An 18,674-nucleotide genomic window follows, 5' to 3' on the forward strand; every position below is an offset into this window, starting at 1 on the left:
GAGTGGCAACCTAGTTAGTTCTTTCAGTTACTAGCAACACAGGGTGTGCATGTACCTGAGTGTACAGATGGACAAATACAGTAACTGGATTTATGTCCCTTTAATTCCATCTTGGCCTTTAGGTGATAATCAAACCACAGGAACAAAGCTAGAAGGTTCACATAGCCATTCTGTTATGGACAGAATTACAGTCCCGTAATGAAACCACTTCCTGGTGGCTTAAAAAACAAACAACCCTCTCTCACTGATTACAGTGCTGGGTCCATGACACACACAGGCGACTGCTCCCTTCCCCTGCTGCTGCAGATGTTCCAGTTCTGTCATTGTTACCTGTGTGACTCTTACCTTCCATTGTCATCTCTCCATTGGACACTGGAGAGTGGTGACAGTCCGCGGCACTGATTGACTCTTGTAACTGATGGGCACGATGCAATTTTATACGGTTGTATTATATCTTGTGCTGCAATTCATGTGTTATGGGAGCCTCAGTAACTGTTATCTGTGAGGGTTTGCTTAATTGTTTCCATAGTAAACCCATGTTTTCAGTAGTTCATAACTTTCTGCACCTTTCGCCTTTTGAGTTGAAAATTTCTAACTGTGGTGTCTGTTGGAAGATGACCTGTTTTGGAAAGTTTGAGTCAAAATGGTTCAGCCGTGTTTGACAGCATATGAGAGAGGAGATACTTGCTCCATTATATAAATAAATACAGTTGTAATGCTTTCGGAACAGCTCTAAAGCTAAAATGGTTGGAGAGCAAAAACAAAACATAATCTGGCAGAGAAATAGCCCTTATTGAGGGGTAGTGGCTTTAGAGAATTCTGGTGAAAATGAGGTTTGTTTTGATTTGACCGACTTGAGATCCAACTATTTCTTTGTGTACATGCAGTAAAGATGGGATACTATTTTAACTCTTTGAAGGTAGGCTATGCAGCACGTCTGTATCTAAAATTTAATTACATACTGCAAAATTTGCTGCAGGTTCACACTGAACGAAAGGGAGAAGCGGTGGATGTGATATACCTAGACTTTAGTAAGGCATTTGATATGGTCTCACATGATATTCTTATCGATAAACTAGGCAAATACAATTTAGATGGGGCTACTATAAGGTGGGTGCATAACTGGCTGGATAACCATACTCAGAGAGTAGTTATTAATGGTCCCCAATCCTGCTGGAAAGGTATAACAAGTGGGGTTCTGCAGGGGTCTGTTTTGGGACCGGCTCTGTTCAATATCTTCATCAATGACTTAGATATTGGCATAGAAAATACACTTATTAAGTTTGCAGATGATACCAAACTGGGAGGGATTGCAACTGCTTTGGAGGACAGGGTCATAATTCAAAATGATCTGGACAAATTGGAGAAATGGTCTGAGGTAAACAGGATGAAGTTTAACAAAGACAAATGCAAAGTGCTCCACTTAAGGAAGGAAAAATCTGTTTCACACATACAGAATGGGAAGAGACTGTCTAGGAACGAGTACGGCAGAAAGGGATCTAGGGGTTACAGTGGACCACAAGCTAAATATGAGTCAACGGTGTGATGCTGTTGCAAAAAAAGCAAATGTGATTCTGGGATGCAATAAGAGGTGTGTTGTGAGCAAGACACGAGAAGTCATTCTTCTGCTCTACTCTGCACTGGTTAGGCCTTGACTGGAGTATTGTGTCCAGTTCTGGGCACTGCATTTCAAGAAAGATGTGGAGAAATTGGAGAGGGTCCAGAGAAGAGCAACAAGAATGATTAAAGATCTTGAGAACATGACCTATGAAGGAAGGCTGAAAGAATTGGGTTTGTTTAGTTTGGAAAAGAGAAGACTGAGAGGGGACATGAGAGCAGTTTTCAGATATCTAAAGGGACGTCATAAGGAGGTGGGAGAAAACTTGTTCATTTTAGCCTCTAAGGATAGAACAAGAAGCAATGGGCTTAAACTGCAGCAAGGAAGGTTTAGGTTGGACATTAGGAAAAAGTTCCTAACTGTCAGGGTGGTTAAACATTGGAATAAATTGCTTAGGGAGGTTGTGGAATCTCCATCTCTGGAGATAGTTAAGAGCAGGTTAGATAAATGTCTATCAGGGATGGTCTAGACAGTATTTATTTGGTCCTGCCATGAGAGCAGGGGACTGGACTTGATGACCTCTCGAGGTCCCTTCCAGTCCTTGAATCTATGAAAGGGCTACGTAGAAGCTCTTGCCTCGTTCAATATGCATCTTGCAAACCTGGCCAGATCCTCCTAAGGTGTTCAGGACACAGTCACGCAATGAGAACACTATTTGGCTAGTTACTGTATGGAATTTTATCTTTCCAAAAGCCTAGAATGACTTAATTTGAGAGAGAATTTGAGATCGTGATTAACTGTATAGTAGTGTGTATTTCACAAGGGGGTAGAGTTAAGGTGGTATGTGCAATTTAACTTTCTTTTCCTGATTTGTGGGTGCTTAATAGTCCTACTTTAATGTTTTCTTGATGTAGATTTTAAATATAACATGTTTAATGGGAGTCTGTTAACTGAAACTTCAGTTTTTTCCTTTGGCTTTCTTGCTTTTTGAGCAGTCTCTTTAATGAGAATTCGTTGGTTTGTGTTTGATATGCTTTCTATTATAGGCAGGATCTGACATGGGGGTTAGTGTTCATACCTGTGAGTAGGGGGTTTTTGTGTCTATTTTGTTTTCAAATTGAAAGCACTTAGACTTTAAAAGCCTCTCAGGGATCTTTAACTTTCAATGCTTCACGAGGCAGCCAAAATGAAAAAGGAAAGTTTTTCAATTCAATGTTACAATGGTGGGTCTCTAAAGTTTCTCATTCTACAAGCCATTTTTTTGGGAGGGAGCAATATGTGAGTAGGAGAGAGTGCTTTTCATGAACTGAAATCCCTTCTTAGTACCTCACTGTGGTTCTCCATGGCTCCATCTGCAGATCATTCCTGGCCCATGAACCATTGTTTATAGCCATTGTCTTAAAATTTTACTTGCTGTGCTGCTTTTTCCTCCAAGCAGGGGGCAGGAATAGAGAGTCAACGACTGTAACTCCCCTTATGCTGAGTTATTGAAATGGGCAGTCGATCAGACTGGGTGGGGAAAAAAAACCCTTTTATTTGATAAGAACCCTCCTTTGTAAAGTTTGCTCCCAAAAAAAGGCTTTTTGGAGTGTGTATGTTTGAAGACAAGTTTACGACAGTTTAAAAAAAAATGTAAGGATATTTTGAGGTGTATAAAAGCAATAACTTGTCAACAGGTGCAGTTTTACTGAGTGTTCACACTCCCTGGGGTAGTTGAAGGACTAAATGGTGTGTAATTATACACTTAAATGTCTAAACTGCTTCATAAATGTTGATAACTGGAATTTCAGCAAATTAAGTAACTGAAGAATGACTCAAGATCGGTTACTTCCAGAAGAAATAAGAACCGCACAGCAATGGAACGAAAAAATCATGTGTGTTAAACCAGTAAACACAGACTGTGGTACAACATCTGCCATATTTGTCATATGATAATAAATGCAATAATGCATAACAGCTAACTGTAACCTTTTCTGTGCTGGGTGGTTTTCAAGTGCTTTTAAACTTGATGACCACCACAGTACAGGTGGCTGGTTTTGTCTGTAAAGTGCTCTGCCATTGCATGTAACGGAAAAGTCACCCGTCCTGACAAGAGGGAATTCACTGTTTGAGGTGCCGGTCTGCCCTGTGTTGGCCTTTTCTGAAAACTGCCGCTAGGGGTGTTCTCATTCGCCCTCCCCCAAGAGGCAGGAAGTAGTTCAGTATAAATCACTGGATGATAACTGGTGGTATCTTCTGAAAGGGTCTCACTTCTAATCACTTTTGTGTATTTAAGCCAGTGAAGAAAAAGAAGATAAAACGAGAGGTTAAGATTCTGGAGAATCTGCGAGGTGGCACCAACATCATTAAGCTGATTGACACTGTCAAGGATCCAGTGGTAGGTATCAGTATGTCCTGAGGTATCTTGTGTACTGGGCTTGTCTTGAGCTGTAGTCTGTAGGGTAATTGATGGGAATACATGTTTCAAGTGCAAAACTCCTGTTTGTTGCTGGTTTTCATCTTGCCTTAGTTTTCATCTTGCTGTTTGCTCTTTAGTGAAGGAAGAGGTAGTGTTGGGTTTTTAGGTTCTTTTGAGAATACTTTGGTTTGGATGACTTGGTAGTCTTCCCTGTACCCCAAAATCCTGGATTCCCTTTCTGTATCTAATGATGCCTCTTGAATTGATTGGGGGGGGAAAGCTTTGTGACCACACACACACACACACACACACACACACGCTCCCTCTGCATCATGGCCACTTGTGGCTTAAACAATGGTAAGACTTGTTCAGGTGAGTTGATAGCGGGTGCTCGTCCTCCCACTTGGTTACACCTTGTTGTCTTCCTACCGAACAGCTTATTGCTTATTTTCTCTTCCTTCCTTCCTAAATAATATTTCTCTTGTTTGGGCTGGTTTGGTATTTAGATGCTACGTTTGCCCAGAACGATTTCTTTGTTGGTTGGGGGTGATAAAGGAAAGGGTTGTTAGCCTGGGTCACATGACCTTCTAGTTTATTGACAACTACAAGAGAAAATGATTAGCAAGTTCTAAGTATTAGCAAGAGAATGATACAATTTCATTTATCGCCTCACAGCTGAGCTGGTAAATTTCATCTTGCTGTGCACTAACATCTTATGCTATCTGTGATCAACCAGCTGGAGGGGGGAAAGCATGGTGGGAAATGCCTAGCTGATGCTTGCTGTGTAGGTAATAAGCATGATTTGTTCCAGCATGCTTTGGTAACAGAGCGGGGATTGTGTTCCTACCCTGTTGTGTGGGGCACAACAGTGGGCAAAAGCTTGGGGCTGGAAAGTAAATGCAAGTGTGTTTTTGGTCAGTCAGAATTACGGGGCTCAGAAAGGGCAGAAGGTGCTGCTCTTGCAGGAAGATGGCTAAACCATTCACCTTTCTCTCTCTCTTTCAGTCAAAGACCCCAGCTTTGGTGTTTGAGTACATCAATAATACAGATTTTAAGGTGAGTCTGTCTTTCTTTGTACCAAAGTGGGGGAGGTGGGTAGACTCAAGGTCCTCTAAAATTGCCATACACCAGGTTGACTGGAGGCCCTTTGAAAAGCCAAGCTGCTGTTGACAACAGTGGGGGAAATAATGGATTTGGTCTATACACCACCTTCCCTTGTAACTTCAGCCAACACAGATCGAGTACGGCTCTGAGAAATAAAACTCTTAAGCTGCCCAGCTGTCCCTCCTTGTGACTTTGAGGTGTGAGTTCCAAGGATACAGGAAAATGGGAGAGTTTATTGCATTTCCTAGTTACCCTCTCTCAACATAGCAACTGCTGCTGTGCTGTATTTTAAATCCAAGTTAATCCCTCTGCTATCGTACTCTATTTATGGCAGGGCTGTTGATGGAGATGATGGCATTGATTTGCATAGAAATCCCGCGGAGTTGGTGTGTAGAGTCGTGACTTAAGGTCTGAGAGTGAGTGTTCTCACTTGGAAAGATCTGACATGACCTATGTTGGAGGAGACGTAAAGCTTTTTTCCAGACTGCTGTATATTCTCTGCCTTTGTGTTAGTTGGGGAGCTGAGTGGAATATTTCTCTTTCCTCTGGTGAACCTCTCTAAGTTGGTCCATCAGTGAGCATATTTGCTACTGTGACCGTTTCTGGCTGGGGGAAATGAGCTAATCTGCAAAAGAGTTGTGTAGTTAGTAACTTTCTGAAGTGGGTGTGGTGATCCCTCCTTGCTCCAGGTGCGTTTGTATCATAAGTTATTAACTCTGCGAGATGGCCTTCTAATGAGTCATTCATAATTAATTCTAATAGCCGTTAGTTAGCACCCCAGTGTCTCCGAGCCGTTTTCTTACTCCATATGTAGGAAAATACTGTCCTGTGATGTTGAATAACGTGACTGAGTGTGCGAACTGTTAGGAGATGCTCACTTCTTAGGATTTAGGCCTCAAAGTACTCAAGAAATGTACAAGGAATGTCACTGGGCTGTTGCCAGTACAACTTGCTATTACGGAGAGGAGCAGAACTTGGTCCTTCACTCCCCGATCAGCAAGGGACAGATTTGTAAAGATGCCTAAAGATACAGATGGGGAGTGACTAAAGATACAGATAGGCACCTTATGAGCTTCCATTTAAATCAATGGGAGTTAAGCACCTAGGCACCTCTGTGTATCTTTAGGTGCTTCGACACCTTTGGTCTGAAGGTTATTACATTGCGTCCCTTTGCTCTCTAGTGAATTTCTCTGCACTCCAGGATGGTCCCAAAAGAGCTCAAATTCAAGGCCTCTCAGAGGTGGAGTTGCTGGAATATGGGGAAAAGGAGGAGAGGAAGTAAAAAGAAGAAAGGTGGCACGTAAACTGATTTTCAGTGGCACTCACACTGCCCGGGTCCTGGCCACCAGTCTGGGGGGGGCTCTGCATTTTAATTCAATTTTAAATGAAGCTTCTTAAACATTTAAAAAACCTTATTTACTTTACATACGACAATAGTTTAGTTATACATCATAGACTTATAGAAAGAGACCTTCTAAAAAGTTACCATGTGTGACTGGCACGCGAAACCTTACATGAGAGTGACTAAATGAAGACTCAGCACAGCACTTCTGAAAGGTTGCTGATCCCTGGCTTAGAGAATAAGTGTTCCCTGTGTTCCACACATAGCATTGCAAGCCTATGGTTTACCAAGAAGGTTAATACCCAGCCTTGGGAACCCTTTCCCTCAAGATGGGGTCTCAGTCACTGAGAACATGCTGAAAGGAATAAGGACGCAGTATATTGGCCATGTGAAAGACCTGCAAGTCCTCTAAGCCTTGCGGTTCAAGATTGCATGCCTGGCTTCCATCACATGGGAGTCAGTGTGGTGAGTCAAGTGCTACTGTAATTGCTGACCACAACCAGTGCAGGTAGTTAATCTGGCTGCAGCATTTTGGACGTTCTTTACGCTGTGTAGGGAGACCAGAATATAGTAACATGCAAGAGAATCTGTCCAAGTGTTTGAGGGGGAGTGAGCATTGCCCCATTAGAGTAAATGGCAACAAGGGCAGTGTTATGCAGCAACCTTTCTGGGCTAATTAAAATGAGCTTGATTTGTCTGGGTTTAATTTGAATCAGCTGGATTGTGCAAACAGTGTGTACTGTTCTGAACTATGGACTTCTGTACACACCAAGCATGCTGCCTCAAGGCATTGGGCCCCCAGGACATAGCCGTTTCGGTTGATGGCTGAAAATCTTCTGCAGTACTTGTTACACTTCATTTACACTTTGTAACAAACAGCATGAGATAAAGCCAAGCCCTAGGGTAGCAAATCAAATTGTTTCTAACAAGGATCCCTTCATGCTATCCCGAAAAGCCACGTGTGCCTAATAATGTCTCTACACACAAATCCAAAGCAGGGCATATTTCCAAGTCAGTGATTTGATTCTCACTTCCCCAGCTGGTATAGCATGGGGGTGCGGGGGGGAGATATTACATTTAACAACTCAAGACAAACACCCGTCAGGGATGGTCTAGATAATACTTAGTCCTGCCTTGAGTGCAGGGCACTGGACTAGATGACCTTCCAAAGTCCCTTCCAGTTCTATGATTCTATATTCTATGAAAACCTACCCAGTTCTTACCAGATAGTGCTGTCTCCTAATACTGTTCTAAACATAAAGATATCTGGGTATTATGGTCAGTGGATACAGTAGCAGGGGAGTTAAATGGGCTCTCCTGATGGTTTGGTATGGATCGTGTGCCACATTCCTAGCAAACTGTCATTCCCACCAAGAACAGGAATAGTTGCTTGCTTTATTTTCCCCAGTGATTGCAAGCTAAGTTGTGCCTTGTTACCCATGTCGTTCGTATCTGAACAGGACGTCAGAAGTTCCATTGCTGAGCTGTGGCCATTGCATCAGAATAAATTAAATTGTTTTAAAATGAATCATTAAAAAGTAAATATAAAAGCCTGAATCTTGAGGATCATCAAGATACAAATATGAGTTCAAATTTTAAAGATTCTTTATTTTACTGTCTGGCTTCTGCTGATTGATATGAGAGAGACCTGGAAAACTTTGCTTCAAACTGAAAATATGAAAATCTTGTCTACATCAGGAGATGTTCAACCTGGCAAAGAGAGAGTAGTAGATTTGTAGCCTAAACCTCAGTAGCCTTGGTTAGGACCTGCATTTTCTGAGTTTGCAGGTTCATGTATTTACATGCACAGATGACTGAGTGCCTATGTAGCCAATGCACGTGCAAAAACACACAAGAGGATCTGTCCTTTTAAAATAAAGCCCCAAAGTCTCTCTTCTCTCTACTAAGACAGGAGCGACGTGCTTGGAGGGCTGAGTGAAAACCGGTCCAAGAATCCTCATGCCAGTTCTCACTGGCTCTCCTTGAACCCTGTTAATAAGATGCCTGGAGACTTAAACTGGAAGCTTTCCAACTTGTTTCAGCTTTTTCCTTCTTTCTTTCAGTGCTCCACGTTTTTAATTCGAGTGATGGGGAATTGTCCTCTTACTCATTTTGGTGGTGTTGGTCCATATGCTAAATGCTTGAACTTGTGATCGCTATAATTACTTGTACATCCAATGGCAGTGTGACAACCTTGTGTGTGTCTCAGGAAAAAATTGTTAGCGCATGAGCGGAGGGTTCTCAAGCTGGTTCCAAGTGACGGTTTTGACTATGATGGGCCACTGCCAAATACTTTACAGTATTACATTTTTATCTTTCTCTCTCTCTCTCTCGCTCTCATTTGTAATATCCTCTTTGAAGCTAGAAAATGTCCTTATTGAGCTTCTTTTCTGGCAAATGCTTTCCCTCGTGCTTTCAGTAAAATGACATTTTTGCTTAATGTTAATTGCTTGTTACGCTACTTGGTTATTGTTACTTTCTTTGGAGCACAAGCATTGCCAGTGGTATCTGCATAACCCTGCGAATAGTGCTGCTTGGACTCCCTCAGCTGCCTTATGGTCTGTCTTTGTGAGTGGAACCTAAAACATTGTAGGTTCTACCTAAAGAAAAGCTACTGGGGTTCCCAGATTTAGAGACTCTCAAACTTTAGAATCAAAGGAATTTAAATATTTTAAAATGATATTTGGATTCTGTGGTGATAGGCGGCCCTAGAAATATCTTAAGTAGATGAAAACCGTACCTTTTACATTGGTCAAACTATAATCTTAAACTGCTTCATTGTATACCTGCAGGCTTGATGAGCCAGAGTTTGAAAAATCATACTTAAATTATTTTCTCATGTGAAACAGAATGTCTCTACTTGCGTCTTAATGAGTGGCTGACATTTCTCTTAAATTTTGTTCATACTTATGGTTATCTTTGAGGTCACAAGCTACCCACAAATGATTGCCTTAAATTGTGACTTCAAACAAAATGAAAGTCAAGCAAATGGTCATTAGGTAGATGCACAAAGTGCCCATTGTCTTTCTGTTTCCAACTGGAAGTTAAAACAGCTGACGTGCCTCCATGCTCCCAAACTCCTCCCTTCTCCCCCAACAACCTTCAAATGATGCATATTTGCATAGTCCCAGTAATGTGTAGTACTTCATAGGTCTGCAAGATAATGGCTCCTGCCTCGAAGAGAAAGATGGAGTCTCTTTTGAGCAGCACTGCACAGGTTGTGCTATCTTATTTTTAGTAGAAAGGCAGGAGTAGAGTTGACAGGCTGTTTAGAAGAGGTGTTTGAGAGGAAGAAATGGCAGAGGTGCACAGCAGATCAGGAAGGGAGATCCAGGCTGTATGGGGCAGAGTAGAAGAAAGTGAAGGAGCTTTATCCAGATCCCTTTTAGAGCAGCAGGGATTGCATCTCTACCCAGGATGGAGATGATCATAGAATATGAGGATGGGATAGCTGGTCCCTCCTCTTTCTCTGTGTACTGGGTGATGCAGGCAGGCTGCTAGGAGTCCTATGTCCTGGGATTCCCTTTAGTTTTATTTTTCACCTCTTGAGTGACAGCTTCCCTGCACCTTCCCACCCAAACGTCTGCATATTGAGAATAAATATAGACTCCCACTACTTTTGCAACATGTACATGGGATATAAAGGCATGAAATAAAACTGTTTCTTAGCTTAGCTATAAACACCAGCAGCCAACAGGGCAAATTGTTTTCAAGTGATCCCATTTGAATGCTTTACACCTCCAAGCAGCACCCCTTAAATGCAGTCCTATGTTGAAAAGTCATAAAAAGAACAGTGCCTTGTTCCAGAAATCTGTGCCCCCTGCGAAGGCAGGGAGACTAGCTCACTGTAGTGAGAAAAGGGGTTTACTGGTTAACTCCTCTCAGCCCTGCTGGTTCCTTCTTGGGCATCAATAGAATTGTTCAACGACAATCAGTTCCATCTGTACAAACCCACTGGAAGCCCTCGAGCGCTGTACAGGTGTCTCTGAAGGCCTGATTGGCCTGTGGAGCCTTTGTTGCTGGTGCTGATGCACGAGGAGGAAAGAGAGCAGTTTGACTGGCAGAGCAGAGCCCAGGTTCAGTTTGATGGGCTGGCAGTTAACCGAGCAGATGTTAACTGAAATCGTCAAGATTCACAGTGGTGTTTGTCACCCTTCCGACTAAAACCACACTGAGAACAGAGCGCCAGAAGGGAACTCTGGAGAGAGCTCGGTGATGAAGGGAGCTGCCAGTGCTCTGTAAATAGCTTAAAGAAAGAGGGCCTGAAACCCTGCTGGGAGGATGTTCATTTTATTTCTCTCTCCGTGGACCGAGATTTCCCAAAGCTGTGGTGTTCTTGGTGCACCATGCTGGGGAGACCTTGGCTCTGGCGTAGCAGGTTAAAAGGGCGGTAAACAATCAGTGGGCGTAAAATGGTACAAGGCAGCTAGAGAGAGGAATGCTCAGGAAGAGAGTTTTAAAATGCCCCATTCCACCCTTGTGCCAAGCCGTCCATTCAGCAGTAGCGTGCGCACCTCCAGCAACTTCTCTGACTTTCTCTTGTAAAAACGTGGGGAGCTGTTCTGTATTTCATATTCCGTTTGTACGAGGAAGTGTGTCGAAAGAGGCTGTTGGGCAAGCAACTTCAGCTGAAAAGGCAGCCTAGCTTCAGGGGAGAGGGCTGGGAGGGGATAATAGTTAGAATGGCTTTGTCAGGCTCTTGGGAGAAGGCAGCCTGACATGGGACTAAGGAATGAGAGCACTTGGTTCTATCCCAGAGGTGGGCAAACTACGGCCCACGGGACTGTCCTGCCCGGCCCTTGAGCTCCCGGCCAGGGAGGCTAGCCCCTGGCCTCTCCCCTGCAGCCTCAGCTTGCTGTGCTGCCAGCGCTCTGGGCGGCGGGGCTGTGAGCTCCTGCTGGGCAGCGCGGCGGTGCAGCTGGCTCCGGGCGGCTGCCAGTCCTGGCGCTCTGAGCAGCATGGTAAGGGGGTGGGCAGAGGGTCCCGGGGGGCAATCAGGGGATGGAGCAGGGGGTGGTTGGATAGGCATGGGAAGGGGCCTGTCAGGGGGCAGGGATGTAGATAGGGGTTGGGGTAGTCAGGGGACAGGGAGCGGGGGTGTTGGATAGAGGGTGGGGTACCAGGGAGGGGTGGTTAGGGATGGGGGATCCTGGGGAGGGGGGAGTCAGGGGACAAGGAGCAGGGTGGGTTGGGGATTCTGAGAGGGGAAGATAGTGGGTGGGGGCCAGGCTGTTTGGCGTAGCACAGCCTCCCTACCTGGCCCGCAGCACAGTTTCGGAACCACGATGTGGCCCTCAGGCCAAAAAGTTTGCCCACCTCTGTTCTATCCCCTGATCTGACATCGATGCTCTGTGCTACTTTGGCAAGTCGCTTAGCCCCAAAGGTCATTTAGGTACCTCGCTCCCATCAAAACCAATGGGAGTTAGTTGCCTAAGTATTTTTGAGGATCTGGGCCTTAGTCTCTCATTTTCCATCTGTAAAATGGGAAGAATAATCTGTCCCAGCTGTCTCAAATCTACAGAGGAAAGGTGCTATGTTCGTGAAGATGATTATGGTCTGTCTTTCATGGAAAGATTAATTTCATAAACCCCCAAACTTTTCAAAATGGCTTGTTTGAAAACTAAAGAAATTTTCAGATGAAAGAGCTGGGCTCCACTAGCAATAATCTGCTCCAGGGCACGCATAAGGAGGCTGCTGGTGTGCTGGGGGAGAGCAGAATGTTCTCCAGTGAGCCCCAGTAGCAAACAGGCAGCCTGTTGTAGCTTATCGCTGTATCTTTTTGTCTCCTCCTTGCTGACTTGTGCCTGCTTCACTGAGTGGCGCTTGGATGTTAGGATCACCCTAGCTCATGAAAACAGAAGTGAATTTGCACCCCAAGAGGCACTAAACAGTTCCTGTGCTTGCAAATGTTCTTTGTACATTGCTGGATGAATAGGCAGCTTACTGGAGCAGGGATGGTGAAGGCTGCGCTGCTCAGGTGTGTTGCTGAGGGCGCCTTGGGCATAGGCGGTGACTTGTTTACATCACTCTTCAGCCTTTAACCGGACACAGCTCCAGAGTTGAAGAGAATTCAGGATCGGCTCTAGTTTCTTGGAATGTGAATTTCTAATCGCCACTGTGGGGTTTTCTTGAAACGACCAGGCAGTGCCCTGAGCCAGCAGCTGGCTTTGAAGTTAATGAAATCAAACAATTTGAGGAGATGCTTGTTTATTAAAAAGGAAAAAAGGTTAAGTCCTGCTGTTTTCTATAAAACTCAATGTGCATGTCATGCTTCGCGTAGCTGCTGCTTCCTAGCACCATGCTGGGCCTCTTGGGAAGGCGGGAAGAACTCACCCCGTGGGGTCGGAGCAGTGGAACAGGGTCGGGCTGAGGAAGGTGCCTTGATGGGTATAAAGGGAAATGCTAAATCTGTGCTAATCATGACCCAAGGGGTGGCTCACGCTGGGCGTGACTGGGTGACAAAGATATTAGTGGTATTGCTGATGAGTTGTGCCTTAAAGTGCACCCTGGGTCTGAAATGCTTCCCCTTCTGCTTTACAGTAGCAGTGATTTCTAATCCCAACAGGAGAGAGTGAGATTGCGGAGATCGCGTACACTGCCAGTAATGAACTCAATACTGTGATCTCTGCTGCACCTTGTGATGGAGTCTCTGGACTACTTTCCCTTCCATGTTACTCTCTCTGTCCCTTTGCAGCAGCTGTCGCTCTGGCCTTCTTGATTAGTGTAGATAGTCTTGAGACGCAGCGGAAATGTGAAAGACGCTTAGGAGAATATTGGCTATCTGCTTTCTGAGGTTGTAGGGGAAGAAAAGGGGCAATGATGGGTCTGTAGGACGCTGACATTTCCCCACTGCGGAATCTGTGCCCACATCTCCATGTACATATCCTGTTAACCAAAGTAAACCTACACGGATACCTGGCACTCCCTTAGAGTTCAGGCCCTGGCTCCCGGCGTTAGAAAAGGATGCAGAGTGGCTTCAGTACTTGAGGAAGTGGGGGAGGAAGTAACTAAGAGGTGCAGTTTTAGACTAAAACAATCAAGATCTGAATATTTATTTTTCTCTTCTCTTTCTTTCCCACAATCTGTTTCAGCAACTGTACCAGATCCTGACAGACTTTGATATTCGGTTTTATATGTATGAGCTGCTCAAGGTGAGTGATGGTCATGAAGAGTCTGGGCTGGGGGAATGAATGTCTGAGGCAGAATTCCTGGAGCAGCCCGCTGGCAAATTGACTCTTTGGCTTGTTTCCTCACTGGTAGTTGATGCATAACAAAGCCCATTTGGGAGGGTTGGCATGAGAAGATCAAACTAACCAGCCCCCGTGGAGGAGAGACGAATGTGGGAAGGTCAGAACTGAACTGGGGCTCTTTAGTTGTCGGTATCTGGGCTTTTCCCAGGAAGGAGTTCCCTGTCAGTAGTGACTGTGTAGGTAAGTGGGGAGTAAAGCACCAGGGACAAGCACTGGAAGTGGGTGGGGTGAAGGGAGTAGCCCAGGTGAGCTAGGCATGGTTGGCATTAGGCAAAGCCAGAGGGGGTGGATCACCAACCCTGTGTTGTCCTGATATCGCAGAACCTGAGTGCATGCCCAAGAGGGGCATTTTCCTGAGCTTGTACAAAACTCGATTTGGTAGCCCCAACTGTCCAGAGTCAGCAGGGCAATTAGGGAGTTGGGTGGGAGGTAGGTGGCTTCAAATCTTCCTTCCCCTGAATGAGCCTGTGGGTCAGAAACAAGCTGGCTGGTTAAATGCTTTGAAATCTTTGAAAGACCCTGAATTTTTTCTGTTGGTGGGGCTGAGGCTTTAGACCCTCATGGTTCTGCTGGTATTTGACTTGCCTCTGTTAGGGTAACTAAGGCCCTTTGAGACCAGACCTAGAAACTTACAGTAAGGCACCTGTTTGGCTGGGTCGTCTTCCAAATGACAGAGAGGGGAGAAAAGGGACGAACGACATCCTCAAGTGAGCAGTGTGCGCCCTTACGCGCTTCTGGTTTCGTTAGACTGCCCCACCCCTTCTCGAGAGGCTTGTGTACCATCATGTGGCAGGTTTTGAGATCTGCTGAACTGTCTCTATGGGATCTCCAAGCTTCAGTCTGAAGGAGCTAGCAGAACACTTCAGTTCTCAAAGCTGTGCTCTGGGCACTAGCCTGTTGAATCTCTGCCAAGGCAGCCGCTGTTGTGTCTTGGTTCCCAGCAGGGCAAGTGGATTATTAAAACTGCCATTTCCAGGCCTTCTGGGCTGGCTTTGGGCCTGGAGGTGTCAGAGAAGGCTGTCCGAGCCCTGGAGTGTCCACTCCAGGAGTCAGTGACTCAAGAGAACCACTTGGGATAGATCTCCTAGCCAGCCCAAGCTGTGGTTACCCATCCATGTTCCCAGTCCTTTCAGGGAATGATTGTCTGTCTGGGTGGCAAATCCCCCTTCTGATTGAATTCAAGGCATGCTATGAAGCTCCAGGCTGCTTCTATTTTTATAGAAATGAGGGAGAGGAACAAGGCAGGTTAGACAAACTGCGTAAGGAATTCGGCTTCACAAACACAGCAAAGGTAGAGAATACATCGTCCTCTTTTAGTGTCTTCCACGTGAGGATCTCCGAGCACTTGACAAACCTTGATAGATTTAGCTCCGCCATCCCTTAGAGGTAGAGAAGCTGCATACTCCTCACTTAATACACAGAGAACAGCTGCACAGAGACACAGCTAGCCCAAGGACCTCAAGCTGAGAGTAGAACTCAGATCTATGCACTCTCTCCTTGTGTTTCGTGCCTTGTGCTTTGAACCACATCGTCAGTCCTGCCATAGTGTTCAAGTCATTATGCTCCTTGCACACGTGTGATCTTTGTTTAGATATTATTGGTAGATCCAAGAAAATTCTGGAGGCTCAGAAGAAAAGCCATCCTCAAAGGTCCTAAAAGATTGAGCAAATGGTAGAAATGACTGCATTCCTGGGGAGTTCCTCTCCTGCCAGCAGTGACAGCGGAAATGACAGACAGTCACTTGTGGTTGTGGACCTATCTACTGATGGGACATCTATCTCACTGGCTCTTGAGCTCTAAAGTACATGCTGGGAGCACAGATCCAGGAGTCGGGGGCCTTGTACAACAAATGAACCAAGTGTAGAATGGCAGCTGCATAGTCCTCTTGTTCTCTACCAGCAACATGCCACTTTTGCCGCAACCAGGATAGTGAGCGAAACAAAAGTCCTGGTTGTTCATAGTCCTTCAGGTTCTGTGCTCTCTTCATTTGGGCACACCTACTTTATTGACTGGAGAACCATGTGCTACATCATGGACTTTTGTCTGTGTTTTATTGGTTTGTCTAACATGAATGTATATTGTCTGTCTGCCAGGCCCTGGATTACTGTCACAGCATGGGGATCATGCACAGGGACGTCAAACCCCACAACGTCATGATAGACCACCAACAGAAAAAGGTACTGCTGCAGTGGGGCACAAAGTTATCGAGATTTCAGGGCAGCTTGAAACTTTGCCACCACAATGTCCTTAGTCTAGGCTGCTGCTTTCTTCTTCCCACCCCCAACCACTCTCTCTTCCCCGAGTGAGATCACTTGTACTGTACATGTATTGGGGATTGTCGATCTGAGCTAGCTGCTGCCTTTTCTCTGAGCTCTACAGAAGCAAAGTGCTCTGACTTGGCCAGGATGGGGAGGGGATTGCTTCTAATTACTCCAATTCCCCTGCTTATTTGGGGAGTGGTTTCCAGCCTTTGCTAAGAGAAGGGTTACTGCTACCACCTGGAAAGCTTGGGGCAGGGGGTAAGAGAAATAGAGGGAGGGGAATGGGGCACAAGTGGGAGGGCAGAGGGGCAGAAGTTCCTCTGTTGGACAGTGTGATCGTTATGATTGTTCGGTTGTGACACCCTATCTTGTCTGAAGAGTACATGGATTTTATACACTGGGAATGTAAGCTTCTCCTGTCGTTGGATCCAGTGAAGTTATAGTCTCAGTACAGAGTTTTGTTTTCTTAGGGGACAGGTGATATTGGTGCGTGGGGGTGGGTGGAATCTACCAGTTCTCTAGCTTTAGGTTTGTTTTTAAATCTACTAAGTAGAAGACCCTTCCTCCAGTTAAATCCCCAAAAGCCAAGAGGCTCAGAGTAGAGGCTGTTGCTCCAGCCCTGGCTCATCTGTGTGTGGTATTATGTGAGACCACAGCATTTTCAGAGCCCTCGAGTAACTTCACTCCACTGGCATGAGTGCTGCGTCCCCCTCTGAATTCTGAAGCTGTTGTAGGTTTCAGATGACTTTTCTAAGTGGATAAAGTTAGTGGATAACCTCCTTTCTCCTGCAGTCACTAGACTGGCTTGATCTCCTAGGTGAAAGCCTGTGGCTTATCTGCACTGGCCTGCCATGTGCAATACTGTGGCCTCTTTTTCCACATGTCCTCTGTCATTTTTGATGGACACTGGTCAATCCATGGGATAAAATACCTTAGTGGGTACTTGCCCATTGTGTCAGAACCCTGATGCCCAGCACTGGGGTGCCATCTTAACTTCATGTGCATGTGGCAGTGAACTGCTAATTTTCCCCTTTCTCATTTGGGGTGGATGCTGCATATACCAAAGGGACAGTGGTATCTCAGGGTCTTTCCCTCCATCTGCCCAGTTCAAGTGATGCCTTAGGGTCCTCCCACATGCACATTTCTCTTGAGCTTCTAAGCCACAGTTCCCTCCCAGTAGCTGTCTCCCAGCCGATTCCGGCAGCTCAGGGGTTGACAGTCTCCCTGGCAATTATAACACCATCTGCAGGTCCATGCAAGTGTGGTGCAGTCTGCATTTCTCACCTGAAAGGGCAGCTCATCCCCTCTGCTGTAGCCAGTGACTCTCTCGTAGCTCTTCTCACCTGTTAGCATTGATGCTGCCTTCACGCCCAGCTGTGCTTTTGATTTTTGTTTAATGCGGCTGGTTCCTGCTTGTTCCCTAGCATCCAATTAACTGTCTTTTTATTTGACTGGTGGCGTTAATAACACATGAGTCACCCAGCAATAGATTATTTGATTTGGGTTGCAAGGCAGAGAATTCTCTGGGCCATGGTAATGCCACAAAGCACTGCAGATAATAGAGTGAGGTGACAGCATGAGCAGAGTCCAGACGATACCGCATCGCTGCACAAAGGGCTTTGCTTTCACCAAACCATTGAAAAAGGCTTTGGCAGACTTGGCTTCACCTGACTTGTTTTACTTGGCAACTAAACCCGTTTGCTCCTACTCTGTGTGTTTCTCTTTATTGCATGTTTAGTTGCGGCTCATAGACTGGGGTTTGGCAGAGTTCTACCATCCAGCTCAGGAATACAATGTCCGCGTGGCCTCGAGGTACTTCAAAGGACCGGAGCTCCTTGTGGACTACCAAGTAAGAGTCTGCATCCAAATTGCTACTTAGTGCGTTGCTTGTGGTTGCACTCAGGCCACTTTGGGTTTGTCCATTTGCCTTCTGGGGGTTAGCAGGTTAGAGCAGCTTTGCCATGAAGTTGGAAAGCTGAGAGCCTCCTTTGACTAAGGGTCTTTTGGGGCTTGGGCCTAAGGTAAGTGTGGCCTTTCTCCATTTGATTGTTTCTTCTCCTCTTCTCAGATGTATGACTATAGCTTAGACATGTGGAGTTTAGGCTGCATGCTGGCCAGCATGATCTTCCGAAAGGAGCCCTTCTTCCATGGCCAGGACAACTATGACCAGGTGAGGAGATGCTGTGACTCTGAAAGGGGGAATTCTTGTTTGCCTCTTTCCTTTGGTTGGGGGGTGAGGTTCCTGGGTTGGGACTGTCTGATTGGTAAGGCATTGTTATGCATTTGGTTGAACTGAGGTGTCAGGACTTGCACGACAGAAAGCGTGTGCCCAATGCTATGTGGCACAAATTGTTGCAGTGCTGGAGAAACAAGTTTGCAAGGGAGTTTCCTTGCACATCAGGATTTCCCCAATGCTGAGCTCCTAATCTCTGGCTGCCCAGGTGCTAACCGACTAACTTCCCACTCTTGTTTGTGGTTAATGTGGATGCAGCAGCCCATCCAGCTAGTACAGTGGTGATGGGACCTGCCCTTCTCTTGTTGCTTCTGTAAATCTGTCTGTCTGTTGCAGCTGGTTCGCATTGCTAAGGTTCTGGGCACAGATGAACTGTATGGGTATCTGAAGAAGTACCACATAGAACTGGATCCACACTTCAATGATATCCTGGGACAGTAAGTAGGGGAGGCAAGAAGCAAAACGTGATTTTTGGTTTCTTTTCCTTAAACGTCCATTCCAAAAGTGACTCCAAAGCACAAGTGCTGC

General features: G+C 45.6%; 1 protein-coding gene across 2 annotated transcripts in view; it reads left to right on the forward strand.

Moving 5' to 3' along the window:
- Window positions 1-18,674, forward strand: part of CSNK2A2 (casein kinase 2 alpha 2) — a 58,171-nt gene that overhangs the window by 32,368 nt on the left and 7,129 nt on the right. For both annotated transcript variants that reach the window (XM_039502662.1, XM_039502661.1), the window contains exons 3-9: window positions 3,834-3,935; window positions 4,962-5,012; window positions 13,494-13,553; window positions 15,746-15,829; window positions 17,652-17,762; window positions 17,982-18,083; window positions 18,483-18,583. In XM_039502662.1, coding sequence (XP_039358596.1) covers window positions 3,834-3,935; window positions 4,962-5,012; window positions 13,494-13,553; window positions 15,746-15,829; window positions 17,652-17,762; window positions 17,982-18,083; window positions 18,483-18,583 — 611 coding nt within the window. The remainder of the gene's footprint in view (window positions 1-3,833; window positions 3,936-4,961; window positions 5,013-13,493; window positions 13,554-15,745; window positions 15,830-17,651; window positions 17,763-17,981; window positions 18,084-18,482; window positions 18,584-18,674) is intronic.

The sequence above is a fragment of the Mauremys reevesii genome, linkage group 16 (genome assembly GCF_016161935.1).
Source record: "Mauremys reevesii isolate NIE-2019 linkage group 16, ASM1616193v1, whole genome shotgun sequence".
Taxonomy (NCBI): domain Eukaryota; kingdom Metazoa; phylum Chordata; order Testudines; family Geoemydidae; genus Mauremys; species Mauremys reevesii.